The sequence below is a fragment of the Myotis brandtii genome, unplaced genomic scaffold, assembly GCF_000412655.1.
Source record: "Myotis brandtii unplaced genomic scaffold, ASM41265v1 scaffold8, whole genome shotgun sequence".
NCBI lineage: Eukaryota > Metazoa > Chordata > Mammalia > Chiroptera > Vespertilionidae > Myotis > Myotis brandtii.
In genome coordinates this window covers 5,904,579-5,927,704 of record NW_005371219.1, presented here as the reverse complement: position 1 = coordinate 5,927,704, position 23,126 = coordinate 5,904,579, and the positions used below count along the sequence as shown (strand labels likewise).

The window sequence follows — 23,126 nt, the reverse complement described above, 5'->3', positions numbered from 1 at the left end:
CTGGAGACTGCCGAGAATGATAAAAGCAGGGAAGAATTGGCAAGAAATGAAAGAATTGAAAAATAAAGAAGAATAAGAATTCTGGAGGTGGCCTTTATGAAATCTAGCAGAAAGCACCGCCCTGTAATATATTCCAGTCACCACTCAGCCTTGCTCAGAATAACCAGCTTTGGTTAAAACAACAATGAAGGTTACCTCTTCCTTCAGACACAGGCATTATATTCCACACGAGGAGCCTACGTTTAATTGCCAACAGCCCTTTTAACTCTGCATGTTTACCTGTTGACCGCTACGTGACGATGTCTGAGGACAGAAAATAACCGTGGGCATTTCCTTCCTGGTGCTCTAAAAGCACCTGACAAGCTGCCCACCAGAGTGGCTGCTGGTTGGGCTGTGTTTTTTCTAGAGGCCAATTCTACAAATCTTTGGAGGGGGTGGGTAGGAGGAGATAATTAAGGGAAGTTATTTTCAAGTGACTACACGTTATCTTCTATTTTCCCTCTAAATCCCCTTTTTACTGTTCTTGCTCTGGACCCATCTGTACTCATCAATGGGCGCCTTTGACTCCTAGCTTCTCGTTGGGTTTGGCAGGAGGTCTGAAGAGTGAGCCTGGGTACGAATCCTCCAGACCCACCCTGCTGCCTCTCTCTAAGGTGGCTTTTCAGCACAGCTGCGTTCGTAGTTCTGGTGCCCGCTGCCCCCCATACTCCTTTGCCTTCAGGCCTCAGGTCCACTGCGAATACAAGCTTTGGAATATACAGTGGAAGGCACCATGCTATGCTGGTTTTCTGAAACCCTGCCCATGTCTTTGTATATAACTCCTTTATTAAATTATCCAATGAGCATGCCTTCTGCTTTTTGCCGAGACTCTGGTGGGATGACGAGCTATTTCCTGACTGATCTATTGGCCTTCCACAACCCTCCTTCAAAAGCAAAGCACTGTGAGAGTGCAACAAACCAGGAGGACCACACCAGTGAACACTCACTCATCAAAAAGGAACATCTCATCCATCTACTGAAACCCACTACGGCCTCCCACCAGCTGAGTTGTCAAATTCCTGCCAGATAAAAAAGAAAGAAAACCTATCTGAAGAATGGCATTTCAATATTTTCTGAAGGAAGGAAAGGGAAGGAGGAAGGAAGGGCTGTTTTCAAGGATGTGGTCATGAGCCATCATCATCCAAGTGCCTACCTTGTCTGGCTGTGTATTCATTGTCCTCGATCAATCTGGCCAATCCAAAGTCGGCGATCTTGCATATTAGTCCATTCCCCACTAGAATGTTTGCTGATCGCAGATCTCTGTGGATGTAATTCATGCGTTCGATATAAGCCATTCCTGCAGCAACCTGTGGAAGTTGAGAGAATGGAACACGTTACACCTTGGCTTGATGTATTTACACATCATTATATCTAAGGCAGAAATCAAGGTACCATGGGGCCTACCTGTGCTGCCATGTCCACCAGATTTGGTAATTTCAGAGCTCTTCCTTCTCCATCTTTTAAGAAGTCAAGTAAACTTCCTATGAAGAAAACATGAAACCATTTCAATTTACTTTGAAAGATAAAAATATCCAACAAAGGGCTATATTTGGCTTTCTTATTAGAAGTAAGGAGGTAACTGAACTGAATAATGCCATCAGTGCAAAAGAAAGGTTCATACGCTCAGGCTCCACCCCAGATCTACTGAATCAGAACTCTGGAGCTTGGGCCCAGAAACCTGTATTTTAAGAAGCCCTCTAGGTGATTCTGACACATAGTCAAGTTTGAGAACCGCTGGCCTAGCTTATTTACAGATTTTAAATCAAGAAAAAAATACCTGAAAGAAAAGAATATCAAAGGAATATAGGGTGGGGCAAAGAGCTCCCCATTAGCTGGCCAGCCAGGCCTCAAGGAGCCCTGTATGTAGATAGCCGAGCGTCAGTGCTGCTGTGACAGTGCAGCCTGAGTAGCTCAGAACTGACACCAGGGCTGGGACAGTCACGTGCAGAGGCTGGAGGCTCATCAGGGTCAAGGTGATTTTTTTCATGCTTTAATCCCAAAGTTATTTACCAAATAACCCTGGATACAAAGGACAATCTGCCAGGAAAAAAATTCCTAATATATTTTAAGAGAACATGGAAAGGAAAAATTACACTGGTATCCTCTGATGTACAATGCATTGCCTTTTAAGGACATTTTTTGTTTGGTTCATCTATTTTTCCAAAACAAAGTGATCTTTGGCTTTATCCCCAAAAATACTGCTTTGATTAGAAGACAGAGAGAGACAGAGCCACACACAGAGAGAATGAGAATAAAATGTGTTCTTTAAAAACATGTCTTTCTTCATCTGATTTTAAGAAGAGAGCTGAAAAACAAAATGTTAAAAAAATGGAGACTCAGCTTAGCCCAAAGACCAGTGTCTGATATTAATTGCTCAGCCCTGCAAAACGGAAATTTAATACAAGTGATGGCATTCAAAATAACAGCAAACTGTCACAGCCCTCTGTATCACCGACATTAGAAATGGACGCGTTCATTAAGGAGAGGAGCTAGAACTCTGCATGTGCAGCATGTAAAAGGTACCGGTATCACAAGGACCTGGGGGGCAAACTGGAGGTCATGGCCTGTTTAAAATGTTTTCACTAATGAGCACACAATGTGCACTTCCTGATGGGCATGCTTGACTCATGCAGAAACCAGGGAAAGAAGCAAGCAGGCAACTCCGCTCCTCTCCCCGAAACAAGCCCTGTAGGTCACTGTGAGGTGAAGCCCGGAGAGGCCTTGCCCAACCTTTATTCATGTACTCAGTGACAATGTAGATGGGCTCCTCGGACACCACGGCGTACAGCTGGACCAGCTTGTCGTGCTTTAGTTTCTTCATGATCTGCGCTTCCTCGAGGAACGATTCAGGGGACATTGTGCCTGGTTTCAGAGTCTTTATGGCTACTTTTGTGTTTCCATTCCAGGTACCTGCAGACATCCCACAATATTAAGTCAAACAAAAGGTCCTCTTTTGATGGAAAAAAAAGTTTTTAAATTAGTAGCTATTTATATAAGGTTAGATTTTAAATTAAAAATTTAATATAGTTTTTGTCAAACAAAGACAATAAAGTGTAAGGACTCAGTCAAGGATTTTCAATAGAAAAAATGTATTTACTTCTGGCTATACTATGGTTTATAATTGAACTATTTTCTTATTTTGATATATTTCACGTTCCTTTTCTGGTTCAGCCATGTGATTACAAATGTATACCAAAAGCTCTGGACACTTCTTTACAAGAATAAAAGCCTGGCCATCCAATATCCATCCAATAGGCAGTACAGTGAGCATGGAAGAAATGAGATTAAGTTCTGTTTTATGGGGTATACCATTTTAAAAATATGGCAACACGCTGAGGATGTCTGGAAATTACCACCAGACTTTCACTTGTCTGCAATGCATGAGCTACTTGACTGAGTCCTTGAACAGGTGATCTATAAGTAGAATGCAATTATGCTGATAAGCAGAGGCAAGCTCATAGACTTCTTGCCCATACTTCAACCAGGTAAGGAAAATTCCTTAGGCTTACTGATGGTCAGCCACAAGAGAGCAATGACTTCTATTAACTAGACTGGAAAAATTAGACAACAGCTAAGAGGGAACAGAAATATTTAAACTTTACATGTTAAAAAAATCTAGTAGGTCCAGAGGCATGCCTGGTTTATGATCATCGGTTACCTCATCTGCAAAATACTGAAATAGAACTGGATTGTCTTTTGAATTTCTTTGAGCTCCCAAATTTTTAAAAAAGTAGGTTGTATGGGTATTCCATTATTAGTCCTATGACTTTGAATTAAAACTATTTATAAGGGGGGGAGATCTTCTACATTAGATTGTATTATTTTCTATTTGGAAAATGCTGGATTAAATTAAGATTAAATTTTATATTTAATATAATTGAATTTAGAATTCTGCAAATTGAGGCAACTTTTGTTACCCTTTTAAAAACATGGTTCATATACTTATAAAATGCAACCTATAAAATATGAATCATGAAAGAATAAGTGGCTTAAAGGAATATTCATCAAATCTTACAAAATATCTGACCATTAAACATAAATGGGAACTCTGACAACTTGTAAGTGGTCTTTGCTATTTGAGTGTTAGTACCCCAAAATTTTAAATAGAAATATTTTGTCTAATAACAACCCAGTTACTTACATTGGCATTCCATCCTGATCCTGAACTACCAAAAAATGATGTTTTATGTTCAGTGGGAAGCAAAATCTTAGTAATATGTGTAATGATTTAAAGTTTATAATTAAAATGTTTGTAAATAAATTTTGTATAGTATTCAATTATTCCTGATTGTATTAGTGATTGGATAAAAATTCTTAGGACCCATAATTTTAATTATAAATTGGGCAGATGGAGGAGAAGGTCATATAAACATATTTTACGATACTTGAGCTAAAGTCCAATGAGAGATGGACATCACAATGTGGACTCTGAAAAACAATAACAGTGATAATTCTTATTAAAATAGCTTACACATAGGTACATATGTGTCTGACTGAGTATCTATCTACCTGTTTCTCTATTTTTATCTCTCTCTATTTCTATCTCTAACTCTGGATCTATGCAGTACTTCCTCATTGCCAGGCTCTGTTCCAAGAGCTTTAACCATGTTAAATCTTTTAGTGCAGACTACACCTAAATACCTACAGCCACACATAACAACAGTTATTTTTCATTGAATCTAAGAAAGGAAGAAGGAGGATTCCATAAATACTAATATTGCCTTACTGGCAATATTTTTTGGGTGGGGCCTAAGTCCATGGATTGTCTAAGCAAAGCTGCAACTGCCTCAGAGGGAGTTATATGGGGAAGGACCAGTGCAGAAGGCCTTGCCAATGAGATGACAACCAAATTAAGAGAACTACCAGTATCTACTGAGCACCTACTATATGCAAGGGACTCTTTAATAAACATATTATCCCTTGTAATCCTCCTAGTTCTATGAAGTAGGTATCATTCCAGTTTTACCGATGAGGAAACTGAGGCTCAAAGAGGTTAAACAAGCCCTTTGCCCATGGTTAATCAGCTAGTAAAGATTGAGCAAAAGCCCAGGATCATGAGCAAAAAAGCCCAGGGTCTCCTCCTACAGTAGCCCATCTATAGTATCTTACCTTCCCAGGTCTTAGGAAGAAGAAACCCCAGAGTCCTATTGCATTGGTTTCCTGTACTGTGCGTGCCTTAATTAACCACGTGAAGTAGGACAGAACAGGAAGGTACTGCCATGTTCTGAAAATCTGGGTGGCCTGTACCAGCTATCCAGGTTAAGTATCTTGGTCCCAATGGCTGCCAATGTGTTTTGTTCAAAACTGTCCGTTTAATTGGCTTTGAGATGCAGCCAAAACAAAACGTGCCCTCTGCCTTACCAAGCCACACTTCAGCGAAACACCCCTGACCCAGCTTCTTCTCCAGATACAACGAATCACGTGCAACTTCCCATGCATCTTTAGCCAATCCAGAAGTTTGTGGGGTACAACTCGATGCAATCACAGTTAAGTTAAAACACAACCCATCAGCTTTCTCTACAGGAAAGAGGATTAATAAAGAAAACACAGTCCTTATAATCCATAATCATGCATGCACTAGGAAAGATGGAAGGTGACTTGCCCTTGAGGGCGATACTGAGCTCACTGGACAAACATCTGCAGTTGGAAATGAAGAGCAATGCACATGGTGCAGGTTGGATCATTCCTTGTACCATTTACTGGCTTATGAATTGAAACACATATAATAGTATAATTTGAGCCATTTGCCAATCTTGACCACTTACATATTTTTTTCCTAGAAATTCCAGAATTCCAAAATCAAAATCATTATTCCCCACTATTAGTAATTCAAACTTTCCTCCTGCTCATAGTCTTTACTTTCACCTTCCATCTTTGATGTTTGAGACTTCCCAAACGAGGATGCTAGTAATAAAGTAATTGAGGCTTAGCATACCCATCCATACTTCCCCAAACTGCCCATTTCCCAGTCTCTTGATCAACTGCAGGGATTCTCGAGGGATTTCCCAGACATCTTTGGTTTTGACAGACAGATCGGTAAGCCTTGGCATCCCTTTGTGACAGGGAACTACTAGGCGGCAGCAGAGACCTGCAGCTCTCTCTGACGGAGCGGGGACAGCAGCGAGAGAGGGAGAGAAAAGCAGAACACGTGAAACAACAACACTTGCAGGTGCACACACTCAGCCAGCACACAGCATTACTCCGAACAGTACCACACTGGCAGAGAACTAAACACATCTTGGAAGATTAGACACCACACATTGAAACATGTTTATTGAAGGTAGAATAGAGGACATCTGAAGTTTGCACTACTCCATATCCCCAGGTATAATATGGTCTATTCATATAAACAGATAAGACTGTTTCGGTTTCTATACTCACTAAGTAAGAAAAACATTTCAGCCCAATGTGCTAATGACATGCCTTCTGCAACCCTGCAAACACCTCCACTGATTTCCAAGGGTACGGTGGACTATAGAATGTCAACATGATTGTTCCCCCCCCTGCCCCAAAATTAAGGGTTTTGGACTATATTTAAAATGGTAACTTCAGAACAGGATCCTTCTATACAACATCAGACTTATAGTCTAGTAAGAATGAAGATGATACCTGGCAGGGGCAAAACTGGCCACATTTCTCTAATGATTTCTCTGGCATTTTAACTGACTCCATCCTGCTTCCTTGGTATTTCCTATTAAAAATGTTTATAACAATCTCCAGTGTATAATTTAGGAGACTGGTTTGAAAGCAGAAAGAACAAAAACTAAAGTCTATAGAAATTTAAGGATGTGAAGAACTCTATTATCCATGAAAAAGAGAAAGGAAAGAAGTAGTTATCACTGTGAGGTGATTTGGAATTTTTTTTTCTCTCTCTTCAAAGATTATCTAGCAGCGGTAAGGGGAAATTGCCTAAATGCCAAGTTCACACCAATCAGGTGAGAAAAGGGAACCAAAGACAGGAATGAGGGCAGTGGCAGAAGCTACACAGAGCCTGGCTGTGAGGTGGACAGAGCCCCAACCCCCGACTGGAAGTCCCTCAGATCCGGGGAAATCAAATGTAGTATTGCTGCCTTTTCTTCAGGAACCAGTGACTTTTTTTTATTCCTTTCTTTTTGATAGAATTAGGTTCCAAGATGTTTAGGTAGGAAATTATTTATGTGTCCACATTTCAAAGGCACTTTATTGTGTGAGAGAAATGAGGGAAGAGGAAAAGTCTATATAAAAACAAATCTAACTTGAGATGAATTTTTTTGAGATAAAAAAATGTCTGTTGCTCTTTCCATCCCTTCTCTCCTTCCAGCTTTATGATGTTATTAAGGTGCCTTTTCCGATACAGTATTTTCAAATGATTCAACCTCTGGGGATCCTGCTGATGTTTGGCTGCAATGCAATATATTTTGGCATTTGAAAAACCCTTACAACGTGCAGGCATTCTGAGTATATCATTTAAGCTCAGGGAGACATTCTGCTCCATTTCTCCCAAATATTTCATTAGAATTTACATAAATCAAAGTTCCCCAATGCCATAATCAATAAATACATCGTGTTGCTAATTTTTTCACTTGTTCATTAGTGCCTAGGATCAATAGATAGATATTACTTATTGCCATCTTCAAAAGACTGCTTTTTGTTGGTTGTTAAAAAAAATCACACACATGCACATATACTTTTTAATGAATGTACACACAGCAATAGTTGAAATCAAGGCATGTACTCTTTTGGGGTACTGGCTTTATCCTGAAGAACAATTTAAAATTACATATAGGCCACACAAAAAACTGCTGGGCTTACTGGGACATAGATCTATATCTGCACATGTATATCTATATCCGCCTGTGTTTATGTTTTATATAGTGGAATATACTTGCTAATCTAGGAAAGAAAGCTATCATTTTAACACTGGCACATAAGACCACACTCTTTAATAAAATGCACAAATCGCACACCTAAACATCTAAGTGTACATTTCTAGGAACAGCAGACTACTGGTGACACCTGGGTGTTAGGATGGAGATTGATCTGTTTAAAAGTTTAACACAGCAGCTGTAACTGACCTGTGGGTCACATAAGTCTAAGTCCCGTTAGGGAACAGAAGTATTGGTGAGGAAGGAGAGCATGATAAATGGGCCAGAAAACTCATCTAGTCATGAGAAAATGTACGAGCAGTCATTCCTGCAACAGAGCTGAATGTAAGGTGATGGTAGAGACACACCCCCTCTGTAGGAGGCCCATGTACGTTCCCCCTAGAGATTGCTCCTTCACCCTCTCACAGCTGAATTCTTTCCTGCAGGGGAATAGGACAGGTAACAACTTCTAAAGTTTAACCTATGGCTTTCCACTTGGGAAACTAAAATGTTATAGAATCTTTTGATGGAACTTATAATTACGGTAGAAAAACATCAGTAGATCCTATTTAGCCACTGTGAGGGGCTAGCAAAGAAAACTACCATTGACCCTTGAACAACATGGGGGTTAGGGGCTCCGACCACCATGCTGTTGAAAATGCACATATAACTTTTGACTCCCCCAAAGCTCAACTACTAATAGTCTACTGTTGACTAGAAGCCTTACTGAACATATAAACGGTTGACTAGTGCTTATTTTGTGTTACGTGATTTATGTATTGTAATCTTATAATAAAGTCAGCTAGAGAAAAGAAAATGTTATTAAGAAAATCACAAGGAAGAGAAAATGCATTAACAGTACTGTATGTATTTACTGAAAAAATTCCCATAGAAGTGGACCTGTACAGTTCAAACCTTGTTGATCAAGGGTCAACTGTATTTGACTAGCGACTGCATGTATTTGCTGTACTTGTTCCCCCTTCCCTGCCCCGCTCCTGCTCTGTGCCCACCCAGTCCCTCCAGTATCCAAATGTCCAGTCGCTGGTTAGAACTAAGGTTACCTGAGTAATGCTGTACAAGCTGTTGAAGTGTTTCAAACTGGGCCCGGGTGGTAATGTAGTATCCACCATTGTCAAGTTTGCGAATTTTATAATGTTTGACATGGTCTCCTTTCATATCATCCCAATCACGGATGGAAAGTGAATAGGCACCTGGTAAATATGCAAAGTATTAGCAGCTCCAATCACTGTACCATTTGTTATTTAGGTCTCATTTACTTGACTATTCTGATTAATAATTACCAAGCGGAGACTGCCCCCGCCCCCCCAACACACACACACTTCCACTCTGTAACATAGGAAGAAAACACCTCTTTTCTGAAAATGTCAGAAGATATTAGCAATAAAATGATTCACCCTTGAGAATGAAGGCTATTTGGATTTTTCCCTACACCCCTTCCTCCCCCATCCCGTCCCCTGCCCTGGCAAGATGGAGAGGAGCACAGACATTCCAGGCTGCGCATGCTCTTTTGCCCCTGGAGCACCATGGAGGAGGGGATGGTGGGTAGCAAGGAAGCGTAGGGACTGCTTCTCTAGGAGTGAGCGTCCCATTTCTGCTTCACAGCACTTTCCCCAGGAGCAGATAACCTGTGCCCGGCCGATGAAGCTAGAGGCCTCTGCTCTTTGCCTTGGCAGGGCTCCTCTTGTGGGCTCTAATGAGACGTTAAATAATGAAAACGCCAATAGTTGGAGGAAGAGCAATCCTCAGTTATGAAAAAAGCCACAAAGGAAATGTAAAAACAACCTGCATGCTTGGTGCCTGAGGAACTAAGAGTTTCAGAAATTCATAATTCTAAAGGATCTGTGAAAATTCTGTGATCTTGTGCGCCCGGAGGAGGGAAGCTGCCCAGCCCCTGTTACAAGAGGAAGGTGTTGTTTCTGAGCCTCTGTAGTCTTTGTGGAGCTGTCTGTCTGTAGTTCCAGAGCCTGGAGGAAAAGCTGAAAATAGGACTCCCTCCCTCAGAAGGCAGGGAGGGTCTGTGCCATTTACAGACCCCGTCCCTTAGAGATAAGCCTTTCATCCCCTCTGACTGATCCACAGATCGGAATGACAAGTGAACTTCTTGGGCTTATTATCTTACCTTTGGTGGTTTCACTCTCACGGATAAGAAAGGTACCTCGTGGGTTTCCAAAGGACAAAAGCTGTCGCTCAGCATCTTTTCGGCCAAGTTTTCCAAAGTACCACCTATAAATGAGATCAAGAAAAGGAAACATTTGATAAGAATCACTTAAAAAAATGGAATCACGTAAGCTCTTTTGCCTGCCCCCCGCCCCCCAATCCTCCTAACCCCCAATTTCATCCTTAGCCTTTCCCTATCTATTTTTTTCCTAGCTTCATCTAGTTCCTTTCAATCTATTCCTGATTCCACCCTTAATTCATCTCTTTCACTCTTAAAAAAATCAGATTTGAATTATGGGTTATTTTCCTTCCCTCTAGAGATGACAAGAACTGATTTGTGTGAAAACTGCCACCTGCCGGCACAAAACGAGAAATCCAAGACCTTGTTTAAAATGGCAACCGCAGGAAATCCTTCCCACACACATCTACAAGACCATGGATTTCTGAGCATAATTACAATCCCTAGGAAATAACAAAAACATAGTCTTAGTGTACATAAAGGTCATTAATCAGGCATTTAAAAAAAAGCCAGAATGGATAAAGAACAAAGACAATATTTTCAGTATCTGCCTACCTATAGGAACTCTGAAAAATGGTCAAGACTAGCCCTAATTTGCAATGAGGTCTGCCTTGGGATGCTGTTTGCATTGTCTTCCTGCCCAGCAGGTGTGAGGAAGCCGATCAGTAAAAGGCGTTTGCCAAGCATCTGGATTGGGACGTGTCGCACCCGTGCTCTGGCACAGCTGCAGGGCAGGTGACTGTGCATAGTCAATGAGCGTGTCCTTGAAAACGACTCCATGTCATACACGTGCTCATATTCTCTTTGTGATGACACTCCTGTGCCACGTTAGGAGGCATCACATGAAGTCACCTCACAACCTTTGTCATTTGTCTTTTATCCCCCCCTGCACTCTCTAGCCCTAACCATGGCCTGGCAATCATTCAATGTTTCAGTTTGCTCAGTGCTGAACAAGCAGCAGGGGCTCCAAGAACCCAAGCAAGAATTCGGGAGCACCCCATTGGAATCTGCGTAAAGGAACCATTTTTAGAATACTTAGCTGTGAAAAGATCCAGCTTCAGAAATGAAATTTCAATTTATTACACTTGAACATAGCTATTGTATGTTCACTGTCAAATTCTTCTGTGAATGAAAGAGCTTCCCTGAAGATAAGAAAAGACACGCTGCATGCTAGCTCCTCAGTGACTTTTAAAGGCACCAGACTGTGCAACAATCCTAATCTAGCACTAGATGGTATAAAGAGAATTACACCAATTATTTGTGAGAAATGACTTTGTGAGTCTGTATCAATTAAAATGCAGTGCAAATACGAACAGTGGTGAAAAGAGAACTGTTAGAACAATGGATTGCACTGAGACAATAGTATAGATAATGATAATTAATTGCACATGTAAAACCACAGGCACTTAAAAAATGCTATTTTATTCTTTAAAAACAAAATATTTAAAAATGGACCATTATAAATACAACTTAAATATATAGTGGGTAGGTTTCCAGTTAAATTTTTTTTTTTAAAAGCTACATTTTGGTGGTACCTTTTATGCTGAAAGAACTCAAAGATGTCTGCCCATCTGCCCTAAAATAAAAATTCAATACAAATTCCTTTATTCACTGATGATGAAACACACTCACTAGGAGAAAAAAGAAGCTCAGAACCACTGAGTATTTGAGAGCAGGAAACAAAACCAGTCTCCGTAGAGGAAATACAAAGAAATTAAAGATAAGAGTGTGATCCAGTTGGGGATCTGGCTGAGGCATGGAGTCTAATGCTCTCTGAAACTTAGACAAATCCAGGGCAAAAATTAAATGTCAGAGCCAAAGGTTGGGCTCTGTGACTGACTTTCCTCCTAACGCAAGATGGCTTCCACTGAGCAGGAGGCAGGTCCCCAGGGTGTAGGGAGGGGGCCAGGTTCCTGTTTTTGGGAGACCACAGCCCGGCTCCCTGTCCCTCAGTTCAGAAATTAGGGTCACCCACAAGCCACAGACAGTCCCCCAGGCTGCAAGTGCCTGCGAATCCCCACAGGTCCGGAGATGGAACAGTGCTGGTTCCTTCTAGAATGCCCCCAGACTATGGGCCACCTTCCAAAACTATTAGCAGTGAGATCATTGGGCCAACTAACTGCTAGTCACTATTAACTATCAAAGAAAAAACAGAGATCCCAAGTCAAAGGAATGCACTCCCCATTAAAATACCAACAGCATATTTCACAGATCTAGAAATAACTCTCCAAAAATTCATCTGGAATAAAAAAAAAAACCCCGAATAGCTGCTGCGATCCTGAGAAAGAAGAACAAAGTAGGAGGGATCTCAATACCAGATATCAAGCTGTATTACAAAGCCACTGTTCTCAAAACTGCCTGGTACTGGCACAAGAACAGACATATAGACCAATGGAATAGAATAGAGAACCCAGAAATCAACCTAAACCACTATGCTCAATTAATATTTGACAAAGGAGGCAAGAACATACAATGGAGTCAAGACAGTCTCTTCAATAAATGGTGCTGGGAAATTGGGTCAGACACATGCAAAAAAATGAAACTACATCACCAACTTACACCATACACAAAAATAAACTCAAAATGGATAAAGGACTTAAACGTAAGACGGGAAACCATAAGAATATTAGAGGAATCCACAGGTAGCAAAATCTCAGATATATGCCGAAGGAATTTCTTCACTGACACAGCTCCTAGGGCAATGGAACCTAAAGGGAAAATAAACAAATGGGACTATATCAAAAGAAAAAGCTTCTGCACAGCAAAAGAAACCATCAACAAAACAACAAGAAAACCCACTGCATGGGAGAACATATTTGCCAATGATATCTCTGATAAAAGTTTAATCTCCAACATTTATAGGGAACTCATACAACTTAACAAAAGGAAGGTAAACAACCCAATCAAAAAATGGGCAACGAACCTAAATAGACACTTTTTGAAAGAGGACATACATAAGGCTGAGAGACATATGAAAACATGCTCAAAGTCACTAATCATCCGAGAGATGCAGATCAAAACGACAATGAGGTACCACCTCACACCTGTCAGAATGGCTATCATCGACAAATCAACAAATGGCAAATGCTGGCGAGGATGCGGAGAAAAAGGAACCCTCGTTCACTGCTGGTGGGAATGCAAACTGGTGCAGCCACTGAGAACAGTATGGAGTTTCCTCAAAAAACTAAAAATGGAACTTCCATTTGACCCAGTGATCCCACTTCTAGGAATATATCCCAAGAAACCAGAAACACCAATCAGAAAGGATATATGCACCCCTATGTTCATAGCAGCACAATTTACCATAGCTAAGATTTGGAAACAGCATAAGTGCCCATCAGCAGATGAATGGATTAAAAAACTTTGGCACATCTACACAATGGAATACTATGCTGCTGTAAAAAGGAAGGAACTCCTACCATTTGCAACAGCATAAATGGAGCTGGAGTGCATTATGTTAAGTGAAATAAGTCAGTCAGAGAAAGATAAATATCACATGCTCTCACTCATTTGTGGATTATAATGAACAACATAAACCGATGAACAAAAACAGATGTAGAGACAGAGAAGCATCAATCAGATGCTCAAAACTCAGAGGGAAGGCAGGGGAGGGTGGAGGGGAGGGGGAAAGATCAACCAAAGGACTTGTATGCATGCATATAAGCATAAGTGATGGATGTGGACAACAGGGGGGGAGGGTGAGGGCAGGATTGGAGGGATGAGGGGACATTGGGGGATAAGGACACATTTGTAATATCTTATTCAATAAAGGGGAAAAAATAAAATGAAAAATTAAATTAAAAAAAGGAAAAAAAAAAGGACGATTTGAAATGCATCACTACAAGATTTCTCGAGTTGTAGGACACACCCCACATGAGACAGTTTGACCTGTGGCATGTAAGGCCTGTCTTCTTAGTGCTCCTTTAATATTTCTGATTAGATTGAGGAGCAAAAATCTCAATTTGGTAAGAATTATTTGCCAACTCTCTCCCTCCCACTCTTTCTCCCTCTCCCTTTCTTTTTTCAGTAGACTGTAGGCTTAGAACCTTGGGTTGGCAGTAATATATGCTCTAGCTAGAATTTCACCACATTTTTATGGTTACTCTCTATTTATGGCAAGTGAAATTGAGTTTTCATTTAGGTTACTGACACAATGTTTCCTTTCAAAATAAATGTCTTAAAAAGTGAGCAGGCTTAAAGAAAAACAGTAAGTTAATAATAGCATCGGTATTCCACAGATAGGGCAAAATACAATGGCTTAGGCCTGGGAAACATGGCATTACTGTATCATCTCACCCTTAATCACTCTAGTGAATTTCTTCTCCCTCCTGCACAACGTTAATGGCATTTTATTGTGCCAACTAACTTTTAAAAGCAAGGAGTTAAGTGAAATGAAAAAACGAAACATACTCTTCTGCCTGGATAGAGTCAACTGGAGCCACGTAATTGCTGGGAATGTAACCCGTCTCTCCAGTTGTCAAGGAGCGGGCTTCCCACCAATCTCCTTCCCTGCAGAGAAAAAAGAGAAAAAGAAGTGAATACAGTGACCATTTCAATGTTTTGCAGTTACAGACTCAATGCTGTAAGAGTGTATGATTATCTCTTAGTCATTCTACCACCTGATTTCTCTTATTCCAACACAGCCCTCTGTGAGGGTCAAAGGATCCCCTGTGAGTTAAATCCAGCATTGTCTCTTATCTCTTGCCTTATTTGCTATTCTTTAAAAATTGATTTTAGAGAGAGGGGGAGGGAGAGAGGGAAGCAGGGAAAAAGGAGGAGGAAAGAGAGAGAGAGAGAGAGAGAGAGAGAGAGAGAGAGAGATAAGAGCAAAACATTGATTGGCTGCTTCCTGCACACCCTACTGGGGATCAAGCCCCCAACATGGGCATATGCCCTGACCAGAAATCGAACCGGCGACCTTTCAGTGCATGGGATGATGCTCAACCAACTGAGCCACACTGGCCAGGGCTCTTGTCTTATTTGTGAGTTAAGCATATAGGACCAGGGCCAGGAGAGGACTCTCTGAGTGGGGGGTGCAATTTGCTTGGTAAGTGTCCCCAACTTGGACAGAGGGAAAGGGAACTCAGCCAGGCTATTTAAGAAAAACACCATAACAACAGCAAAATGTTAATTATGTGAGGTGGAGTAGGTGTTAACTAACTTGTTATGGTAAACATTTCACAATATATACGCATCAATCCATTGCATGGCACACCTTAAACTTACGGACTATTATGCCAATTATATCTCAACCAAGCTGGAGAAAAGTAAAGCACACACTGTCTCCTACAGTCTCTGTTTTGCCCCCCACCCCAGGCAACCAGGATCCTTTGGTTGCTGGAGAGACGCAAGCTGTTGGCTTTAGTGTAATTTGCCAGCCATTAAAAGACTCACCAGAAAAAGAAAAAGAAATGCATTAAAGCTGCAGATCATCTGAGAGAGGAAGCCTGCTAGCAGGCCCAGTAAGGGATGGAAGCATATTCTGAATACTTGTCTGGCCTGCTGAGGAAAATGGGTAGAATAATAAAGATACAATAGGGTATGCCTTGCTCAGACAGGTTCAAGCTGAGGTCACTTCATTGTCTACTTACAGCAATGTCTGGAGTCTGGTGGGGAAGAGGAGGGTGGGAGTAGCTGTGTGTGCACAAATGCGGGGGGGAGGGGGGACCAACACTTGTGAGATTCATGTCACACCAGTTTGTACGGATGCAATAGCCTGGTCTCAGTCTGTGGAGCTCTCAGAGCTGTGGGCTGAAGGACATGAAAGGGGGCTTATAACGCCACTCGCAGCTTACACCAGGTGAGAAAACTGAAGGGGTAGAGTTCATGGGCTCGACTCACAAGCTGTGTGGGGCAGAGAGCGGGGATGGAGTGTGTGCTCCTCCCTGTCGACAGTGGTTAGCAGATGTGTGAGGGGCTGTAGCTCTGGCACGGACTGCCAGATCCCTCCACCAGCCTCGAGTCAGGAGTGTGCGGGCGGGGAAGCACTGCTGCCCTTGAGTAGGGAGCTGAAGTACCCAGCCTGTCCCCAGAGGCCTCGTGCTTTCTCTCCTTCCTTGTTTGGTCCTTGGAGGGAGCAAGAGAAACCCCAGGCCTTTCTTAAGATCACTTGTTGGCTGGACTCTGTGCCAAAGCCCTCGGCCAGGGAAAAAAGTGTGTTGGCTTTTGGCCCTGGTCAGGATCTTCCCCAGCCTGATTTAAGGAGAGAGAATAACCTCCACATTACACATGAGCCTTACTCAAGAGACCCATTCTTTAAAGATGGAATCTGAGTAAAGTGACCGATGAGCAACAACTCCATATGCGATTGAGTAAGGCGGCAGACAAATGGTGACAAGCCCACATGTGTGCAGTTGTGGGAAGTGTTTGGTGGCACAAGTAACACAGAACAGCCCACAGGAAAACAGGGCGCTGGCAAAGGTTTTTAAAAACTTACATTAGAATTAGTTTTTCAGTCTTTTTCCTTTCTCACCGTATTAAAGAAATTTAAACAGAAAAAAAATCAGTCAAAAGAGGGAAATAATTGTTCTCATACCTAGGAAGTCCTTTAATAATCTTAAATTTAGTTCATGTCCAGATTTTTATTATAAAATAATTTATACATACAATAAGTTTATATATGAACACCTATGAGTCCATTACCCAACTGAAGAGCTAGATCATCATCAATTGTGTGCAATCTACCTTGTGCTGCTTTTCTACCTCATCCCTCTGCCTTTCAGGTTCAAACATGATTTAAAAAATGTCAACATATTTACAGTTTGTACTGGTCTCTTTTCTTCATCCTCCAAAATAAATACATGGAGTTGTAAAGAAATCATCTAAGAACACGTGGGAGTTTATTTTTTTCTTTAAACACTGCATGTATTTAAGGAAGATACTATGTTCGGAGACACTATCTTTAACAGGGTGACAATGCTTACTGCTCCAAAATTCCGCTAGATGGAGACATTTCATCATAAAAAACAATACTTATCATCTCCCTGCCTTCTCTCTCCTCCTCCCCACACCCCACACTCACCTGGGAAATGCTACAAATTGGTGAGAAAAAAATTAACTGCTGCAGCACAGACTTATTTTTTAATGCAAGATAACCTTCATCAAGTTAGTTCTAATTGATTTAAATTAAGAAAAATGAAGTATAGCTTCAATTTTGGGATACTTGGTAATGTCAGCTGGGGCAGGAAGCCAATACATTTTGCTGCAGGTTGGGGCAAGCTCAGTCTTATTCAGGTGATCTTCTATTAATCAAGTAATTTCCATTTTAAATCCAGCATTAACTCTCTCATTCTGTTCTGGGTATCTAAAGAGTTTAGCACAAATTAGAATCCAACTATCAGCTCATTCTAAAGTCATGTACAGGAATTCATGAATTTCTCTTAAGTGATTCCATTAGTCTCATAAGAGTTTTCAGTTACTCAGGAGAAAGATAAAATCCTTTCCTCTAGGCCATCTAGGATCACTATCTTTATCAAAGGAGATATGAGGTGACAAGGACACAATGTATTAGGTAGTACACTTAATATGTTGTGCCCAGAGAGGCTGGCACAGACTCAAAACATCTATCAAGAAAGTCTTTTGAGCAAATAAGTCATCTTTTTAAATAGCCCAATTCACCTATAAATTAATTATATACTCTTTATAATTCATTCACCTTGATTTAGGAAAAAAGGGTCTCTATTACTGTGCTACCTTTTATTTCTTTTTTAAAAATATGTTTTTATTGATTTTAGAGAGAGAGGAAGGGAGAGAGAGAGAAACATTGATGTGAGAGAGAAACTATGATTGATTGCCTCCCGTATGTGCCAACATGCAACCTGGGTATGTGCCCTGACCGGGAACTGAACCATCGACCTTTCAGTGCATGGGATGACGCTCAACCAACTGAGCTATACCAGTCAGGGCCCTTTTATGTCTTTACTTGAGTTATTGTGAGTAGCATTATTAAAGGTGCATGTCTTTAAACTGTTCTTACAGTTCAGATATTTCATTAATTTAAGAGTTGATGAGCTTTTCTTTAACTGTTATTCTTTTTTTAAAAATTGATTTCAGAGAGGAGGGGAGAGGAAGAGAGAGATAGAAACATCAATGATGAGAGAGAATCATTGATTGGCTGCCTCCTGCACGCTCCCTACTGGGGATCGAGACAACAACCCGGGCATGTGCCCTTGACTGGATTTGAACCCGGTACCCTTCAGTCTGCAGGCCAACACTCTATCCACTGACCCAAACCAGCTAGGGCAACTGTTATTCTTTAACATATCCAAATACATGATTTCAGCCCTGGCTCTGAATAGCTTTTAAGTTTTCACAACAGCTTCTAATTTAAAGATTTATTAAGAGTGTAGCCCAATCCCCAAAACTGCTCATAGGGCTTGTGGTCCCAGGAGCTGGATGCCCTGATGGAGCCAGGAAGTGATATTTGTAAAGGAAGGTCAGTCTTGATCTGACCAGCTGTGGAGAAGTTTTATTTCAAATGCTAGATTCTTTCTAAATTGACACTGCCCATCTGACTTTCAGAGAGCATGATCCATAATTATTTTATCAAATGTTTAGGTGGGGCTCTAAACCAGGATTTCTTCTTATCCTGATGAAAAGAATTTGAAAAGAGTCACTACCCTAGGCAATGACCCCTGTTCCACTCTGTTTATTATATTTTGAAGAATAGCTGTTTCTAGGTGGTAAGTCACTCATCATGAAATGAGAAAATAGAGAATGAAACAGATGAATTAAACAAAGATGTTTTGCAAAAATGGGTTCAAGTTTAATACTGTCCAAATATACCACACTGAATACTTAATACAGGTCAATGAAGGACCGCCCACCCCCAGGCTGGGCGGCAGTGCCATTAACTGTGGGCACATATGCACACACACTGATCACATGGTTCACACTGCACTTTAAAACACAAAAGCCAGCCCTGTGGCCTCCCATTTCTGCCTCCAGTCAGGGAAAGGAGTGGGAAGACGCACAATGGGAGGTGTGGCAGCTGCCCCAGGGAGACAGAGCCCTTCCCTCCCTCTGCCAGGGAGAGGCTGGGGGAGGGGAGACACATGCCATCTGGTTCTGTATTGCTGCTTTGTTTTTCCTTCATGATTCTGTCTTCCCTATTATTACCCTTGACTTCAGGTTATTGCATTTGTTACAAAAACCTTATTTCCCCCAGAACCTTTACATGGCATGTAGGATGAGGCATTCCACTGGCAAGAAGGAAAAACATTAAAGGGAAAAAAACCTTGTAATATTTTCTTTTAAGAGAACAGGGTCAGAGGCTCAAAGCCTTCCATAAACATTAAAGGCAAATCACAAAATATAGATTGAGATAGATCAGATCTTGTTTTGAGTGTTTTTCCAAAATTCCAAATGGATGCCATTTTAGATTCTATCCACATTAACAAAGGAAGAAGTCCTGGCTTTGACTTTGTCAGGACTGGCTTGCAAGGTCCCTACAACCTGGTGCCAAGTCCACTTGCAGTGTGGAGAGAACCTGCAGAAGAACTGAGAACGGCACTTCCTGCCACTCCTTAGTTCTTTCAGGATCTGGTTAAAAGTTCTAACTAACCTTGGCTTAGAGGGAATATTACATGAAATGGGAGGGAAAGTGGAGTGTATTTCAAAGTCAGTAGACTCTGACAAGAAACATTCATCTGAGAATCAAACTAACAATAAGGTATTGGATTATCAGAAGAGATCAAAGCCAAATTTTCTCCTCCTTCACCACCAGCCTCATATAACTTGAATGGTTCAGTGCCCTCTGATGGGAGTCTCTGGGCCTTTCCAAGACCAAACCTGACACTGCACTTAGGATGCATCCCCGAATGTCACTCTTGGCTCTGGCACCTGCTAGCTCCTCTGTGCACCTGGGCAGCTTCCAAACTTGAGCCTCTGGCTCCTCATGTGTACAGTGATGACTATGAGACACACCTCAGGCAGTTGTTGTGGAGAATAAATGTGAACATTTGCAACTTAGCACATGGCTGGCACATAAGGAGCCTTTGATAAATAGCAGCTGTTTACTATTTCAAAGAAAATTCCTGGGGCCTTTCTCCTCCACGAGATGTGGAGATAGTGGCTGGGACAGGAGACTGCACCTCGGTCCCCGCCACATCCCACAAGGAACTCCGAGTGCGCTGCACCCATGTTCTTTGGGAAGCGGAAGAGCCGGCCTCAGGTCCTTCCACCGTCATGAAATCCAGTTCGCTCAGGGAGCAGAGGACAGGGCAACCAGACTTGGGGCACAGGAAAGCTTCCAGGAGGCCCCCACTCCTTCCCCACCACTGGGAACACTCACAGGAAAAGCTGAGGTGCAGGAGAGAAGGCTTGTCGTGTCAATGTTGGACACCACCACCTTCTCCAGTGCCCGGATTTCTCTGGAGGGCACTCATGCATGCACACTGCCTTTGCCGGACAGAAGCAATATTCAAAAACTACAGGGAGAACTGACCCCTATTTCCTCTTCCTAATGGAGGTATTCATTGTAGTATTTGAAGAGTGAGTGTTTCTCACCCTTGAACTTCCTTCCCCCATGGCCTGCTGACTGTTGTTCCTACGGCCACATTTAAACTGCACACACTGAAGTCACTCAAGAGTGGGCAAGATCACTTCTTCTCCCATCTCACAAAGATTTCAGTCACTCACAAATTTTCGTTATGGGGCAACGCCTCCACAGGTTTCACCCAACTGGGATGTTCAGCAGTTTTGAAAACAGAAGGAACTTGCTGCCAGCCTTAAGCGAGGGTTTAGCTAGTGCAACATCTGAAATGTGAAGAAAATCCCCAGGAAGAGGGAGGGTAGTGTGGATAGCCAGGCCTGTGCCAATCATCTGAAAACGCAGATTTGCAGAGAGTGATGTGGGGGCATTTATAACCTTTAAACCAAAACCAAAACCAAAACCATCAACTCCCGAAAGCTCCCCACACAGACAGTGCCATAAAATACGGCACTGGTTCACGGACTCTTCGTTTCTCAAGTTAAATTGGTGTGAATGAATTAACTGAACAGGGCTCTTCCAGCATTTCATATGTCTGAAAAGGCACAGACTGGCAGCAAGGATTTTTTCCCAATCTGAGAGGCACACGTTTCCCCTTCCTCTCCAAACTTACGAGCTGTTCAATATCTGAAATTTCTCTCCTTTGTGAAAACTCAGGTCATCTTCCGTCCTTGCTTCATAATCGTAAAGGGCCACAAACAGGGTTACTCCTGGAAAAATGAACCGAAAGGGGAGAGATATCACAAGAGGAAATTAATTCCAAGAAATGAAATCTTCGCTAAAACCTCATTCTTAAAATCTAAAGCTGATCAGCACGGACAACACTCTGCGGCCTTATAATTAACGTGTGAACCGAGTCCCAGGCTGGACTTATGCCTCGGTCCTTGCGGGGAAGCGTTGTTTGATCCCTCTGGAGTTGAAGGACTTTCCTCTATGCACTTTGGAATGAATCCTCGGGAAGAGACAGATGTGAATATCACGTCCATAGTGAAGGGGCGGCAGCAGTGTAATGCTAGGATTTGCAGAGCTCTGCAGCAATCAGACACCTTTTATCTGACACTCGGGGGTCTACGTTAGGTTCTGGTAGATGCATCACTCTTTCCCTGGCATAACAGTAGGGCAGGATGTAGTAGGACACTCCTGCAGCTGGGGGCTGAGAAGCCTCTGTAAATGTTCCCTCATTAGAGGATATCTTGCCCTTTGCATCTGCAATTGCTTTTGGAACTCCGGTCTCACCTTGATGTTACCTCTCCTCACACTGACTTGTAGTTCTTGCGCTTCCTCATATCCACCCTATTCTTCTCTTCAGATTGAGTCCCCACACAGGTCTTTCCTGCTTTGCGGAAGTTTGCTATTAACAGCACAGACTGTCCTGTGTCCCATTTGGCCTGGGACTTCCTCACGTAGTGGGCGGGATTCTGAGATAGCCTCAGTGATTCCCACCTCCTGGTATTCATGCCCTTGTGCAATCCCCCTCCCCTGAGTGTGGGCGAGCCTGGTGATGTGCTTCTAACCAATAGAACATGGCAAAGATGATGGGATGTCTCTTTAGTGATTAGGCTTCATATGATTGTGACTTCTGTCTTCCTAGCAGTCTCATTCTATTGTCACTTTGGCTCCAACACTTTCATGAAGCAAACTGCCATGTTGGAGAGGCCCACACAACAAAGACTGTGGGTGGCCTATGGCCAACAACCAACGAAGAACTTAATCCTGCCAACACCATGAGCTTGGCAGCAGATCCTTCCCCGTTGGACGGCGAGGTGACTGTAGTCCACCCAGCACACCTAGATTGTAGCCTGTGAGAGACTCTAAAACATAGGACCCAGCTACGTTATTCCTAGCTTCCTGACCCACAGAGACTGTGACATAATAAATGTGCATCATTTTAAAGTTGCTAACTTTTGTGGTAATTTATTATGCAGCAATTGATAACTAATATACCCCATTTCTCTGCTCTCTGGCTTCTCCTTTGATCTATACACTTTAAAGTACTTGGTGTGGATTCTACTCTTCACCAAGCTGCCGTTTTGCTGAGTGGGTGGTTCCAAGGGAACAGATGTGCCTGGGGGACTACTCAAGAACCAGAGAGGGAGGCGGAGCTCGTCTTTCTACCCCATCCCTAGTGAGACCTCCTATGGGAGAGCTGGCATTCAGAGGGTCTGACCCTGAAAAGCATGGCTCATTTGGCAACTGTCCTCCTTTCTTTAGATTTCTTTTAAAGGTTAGAAAAGAACTGGCTAAAAACAAACTAGCAGGAGCCTGTAAAGTCATGCCTATTATTTATTCTCATTGAACACTCGGCCAACAGATGCCTTTCATTACATAATTTAAAAACAAACCAAAGCTGCACTTTGTGGAAGACAAGCACACGGGGATGGACATTCCACTCTCTCTCTCCACCAAGCAGCAAGTTCTCATAGGGTGTTTTTAAAAAATGTTTTTATCGATTTCAGAAAGGATGGGAGAAGGAGAGACAGAAACATCAATGATGAGAGAGAATCATTGATTGGCTGCCTCCTGCACGACCCTCATTGGGGATCCAGCCCACAACCTG

General features: G+C 42.1%; 1 protein-coding gene across 7 annotated transcripts in view; it reads right to left on the bottom strand.

The window, feature by feature from the left end:
• Positions 1 to 23,126, bottom strand: part of FYN (FYN proto-oncogene, Src family tyrosine kinase) — a 176,206-nt gene that overhangs the window by 30,055 nt on the left and 123,025 nt on the right. For 6 of the 7 annotated variants that reach the window (XM_005883734.2, XM_014531344.1, XM_005883732.2 and 3 more), the window contains 8 exons: positions 21,183 to 21,279; positions 14,491 to 14,589; positions 10,024 to 10,127; positions 8,945 to 9,094; positions 5,975 to 6,139; positions 2,770 to 2,949; positions 1,444 to 1,520; positions 1,193 to 1,346 (listed from right to left, as the gene is read on the bottom strand). In XM_005883734.2, the coding sequence (XP_005883796.1) occupies positions 1,193 to 1,346; positions 1,444 to 1,520; positions 2,770 to 2,949; positions 5,975 to 6,139; positions 8,945 to 9,094; positions 10,024 to 10,127; positions 14,491 to 14,589; positions 21,183 to 21,279 (1,026 nt within the window). Of the gene's footprint in view, positions 1 to 1,192; positions 1,347 to 1,443; positions 1,521 to 2,769; positions 2,950 to 5,400; positions 5,557 to 5,974; positions 6,140 to 8,944; positions 9,095 to 10,023; positions 10,128 to 14,490; positions 14,590 to 21,182; positions 21,280 to 23,126 lie in introns of all 7 variants that reach the window. The other variant, XM_005883739.2, reaches the window with a different exon arrangement.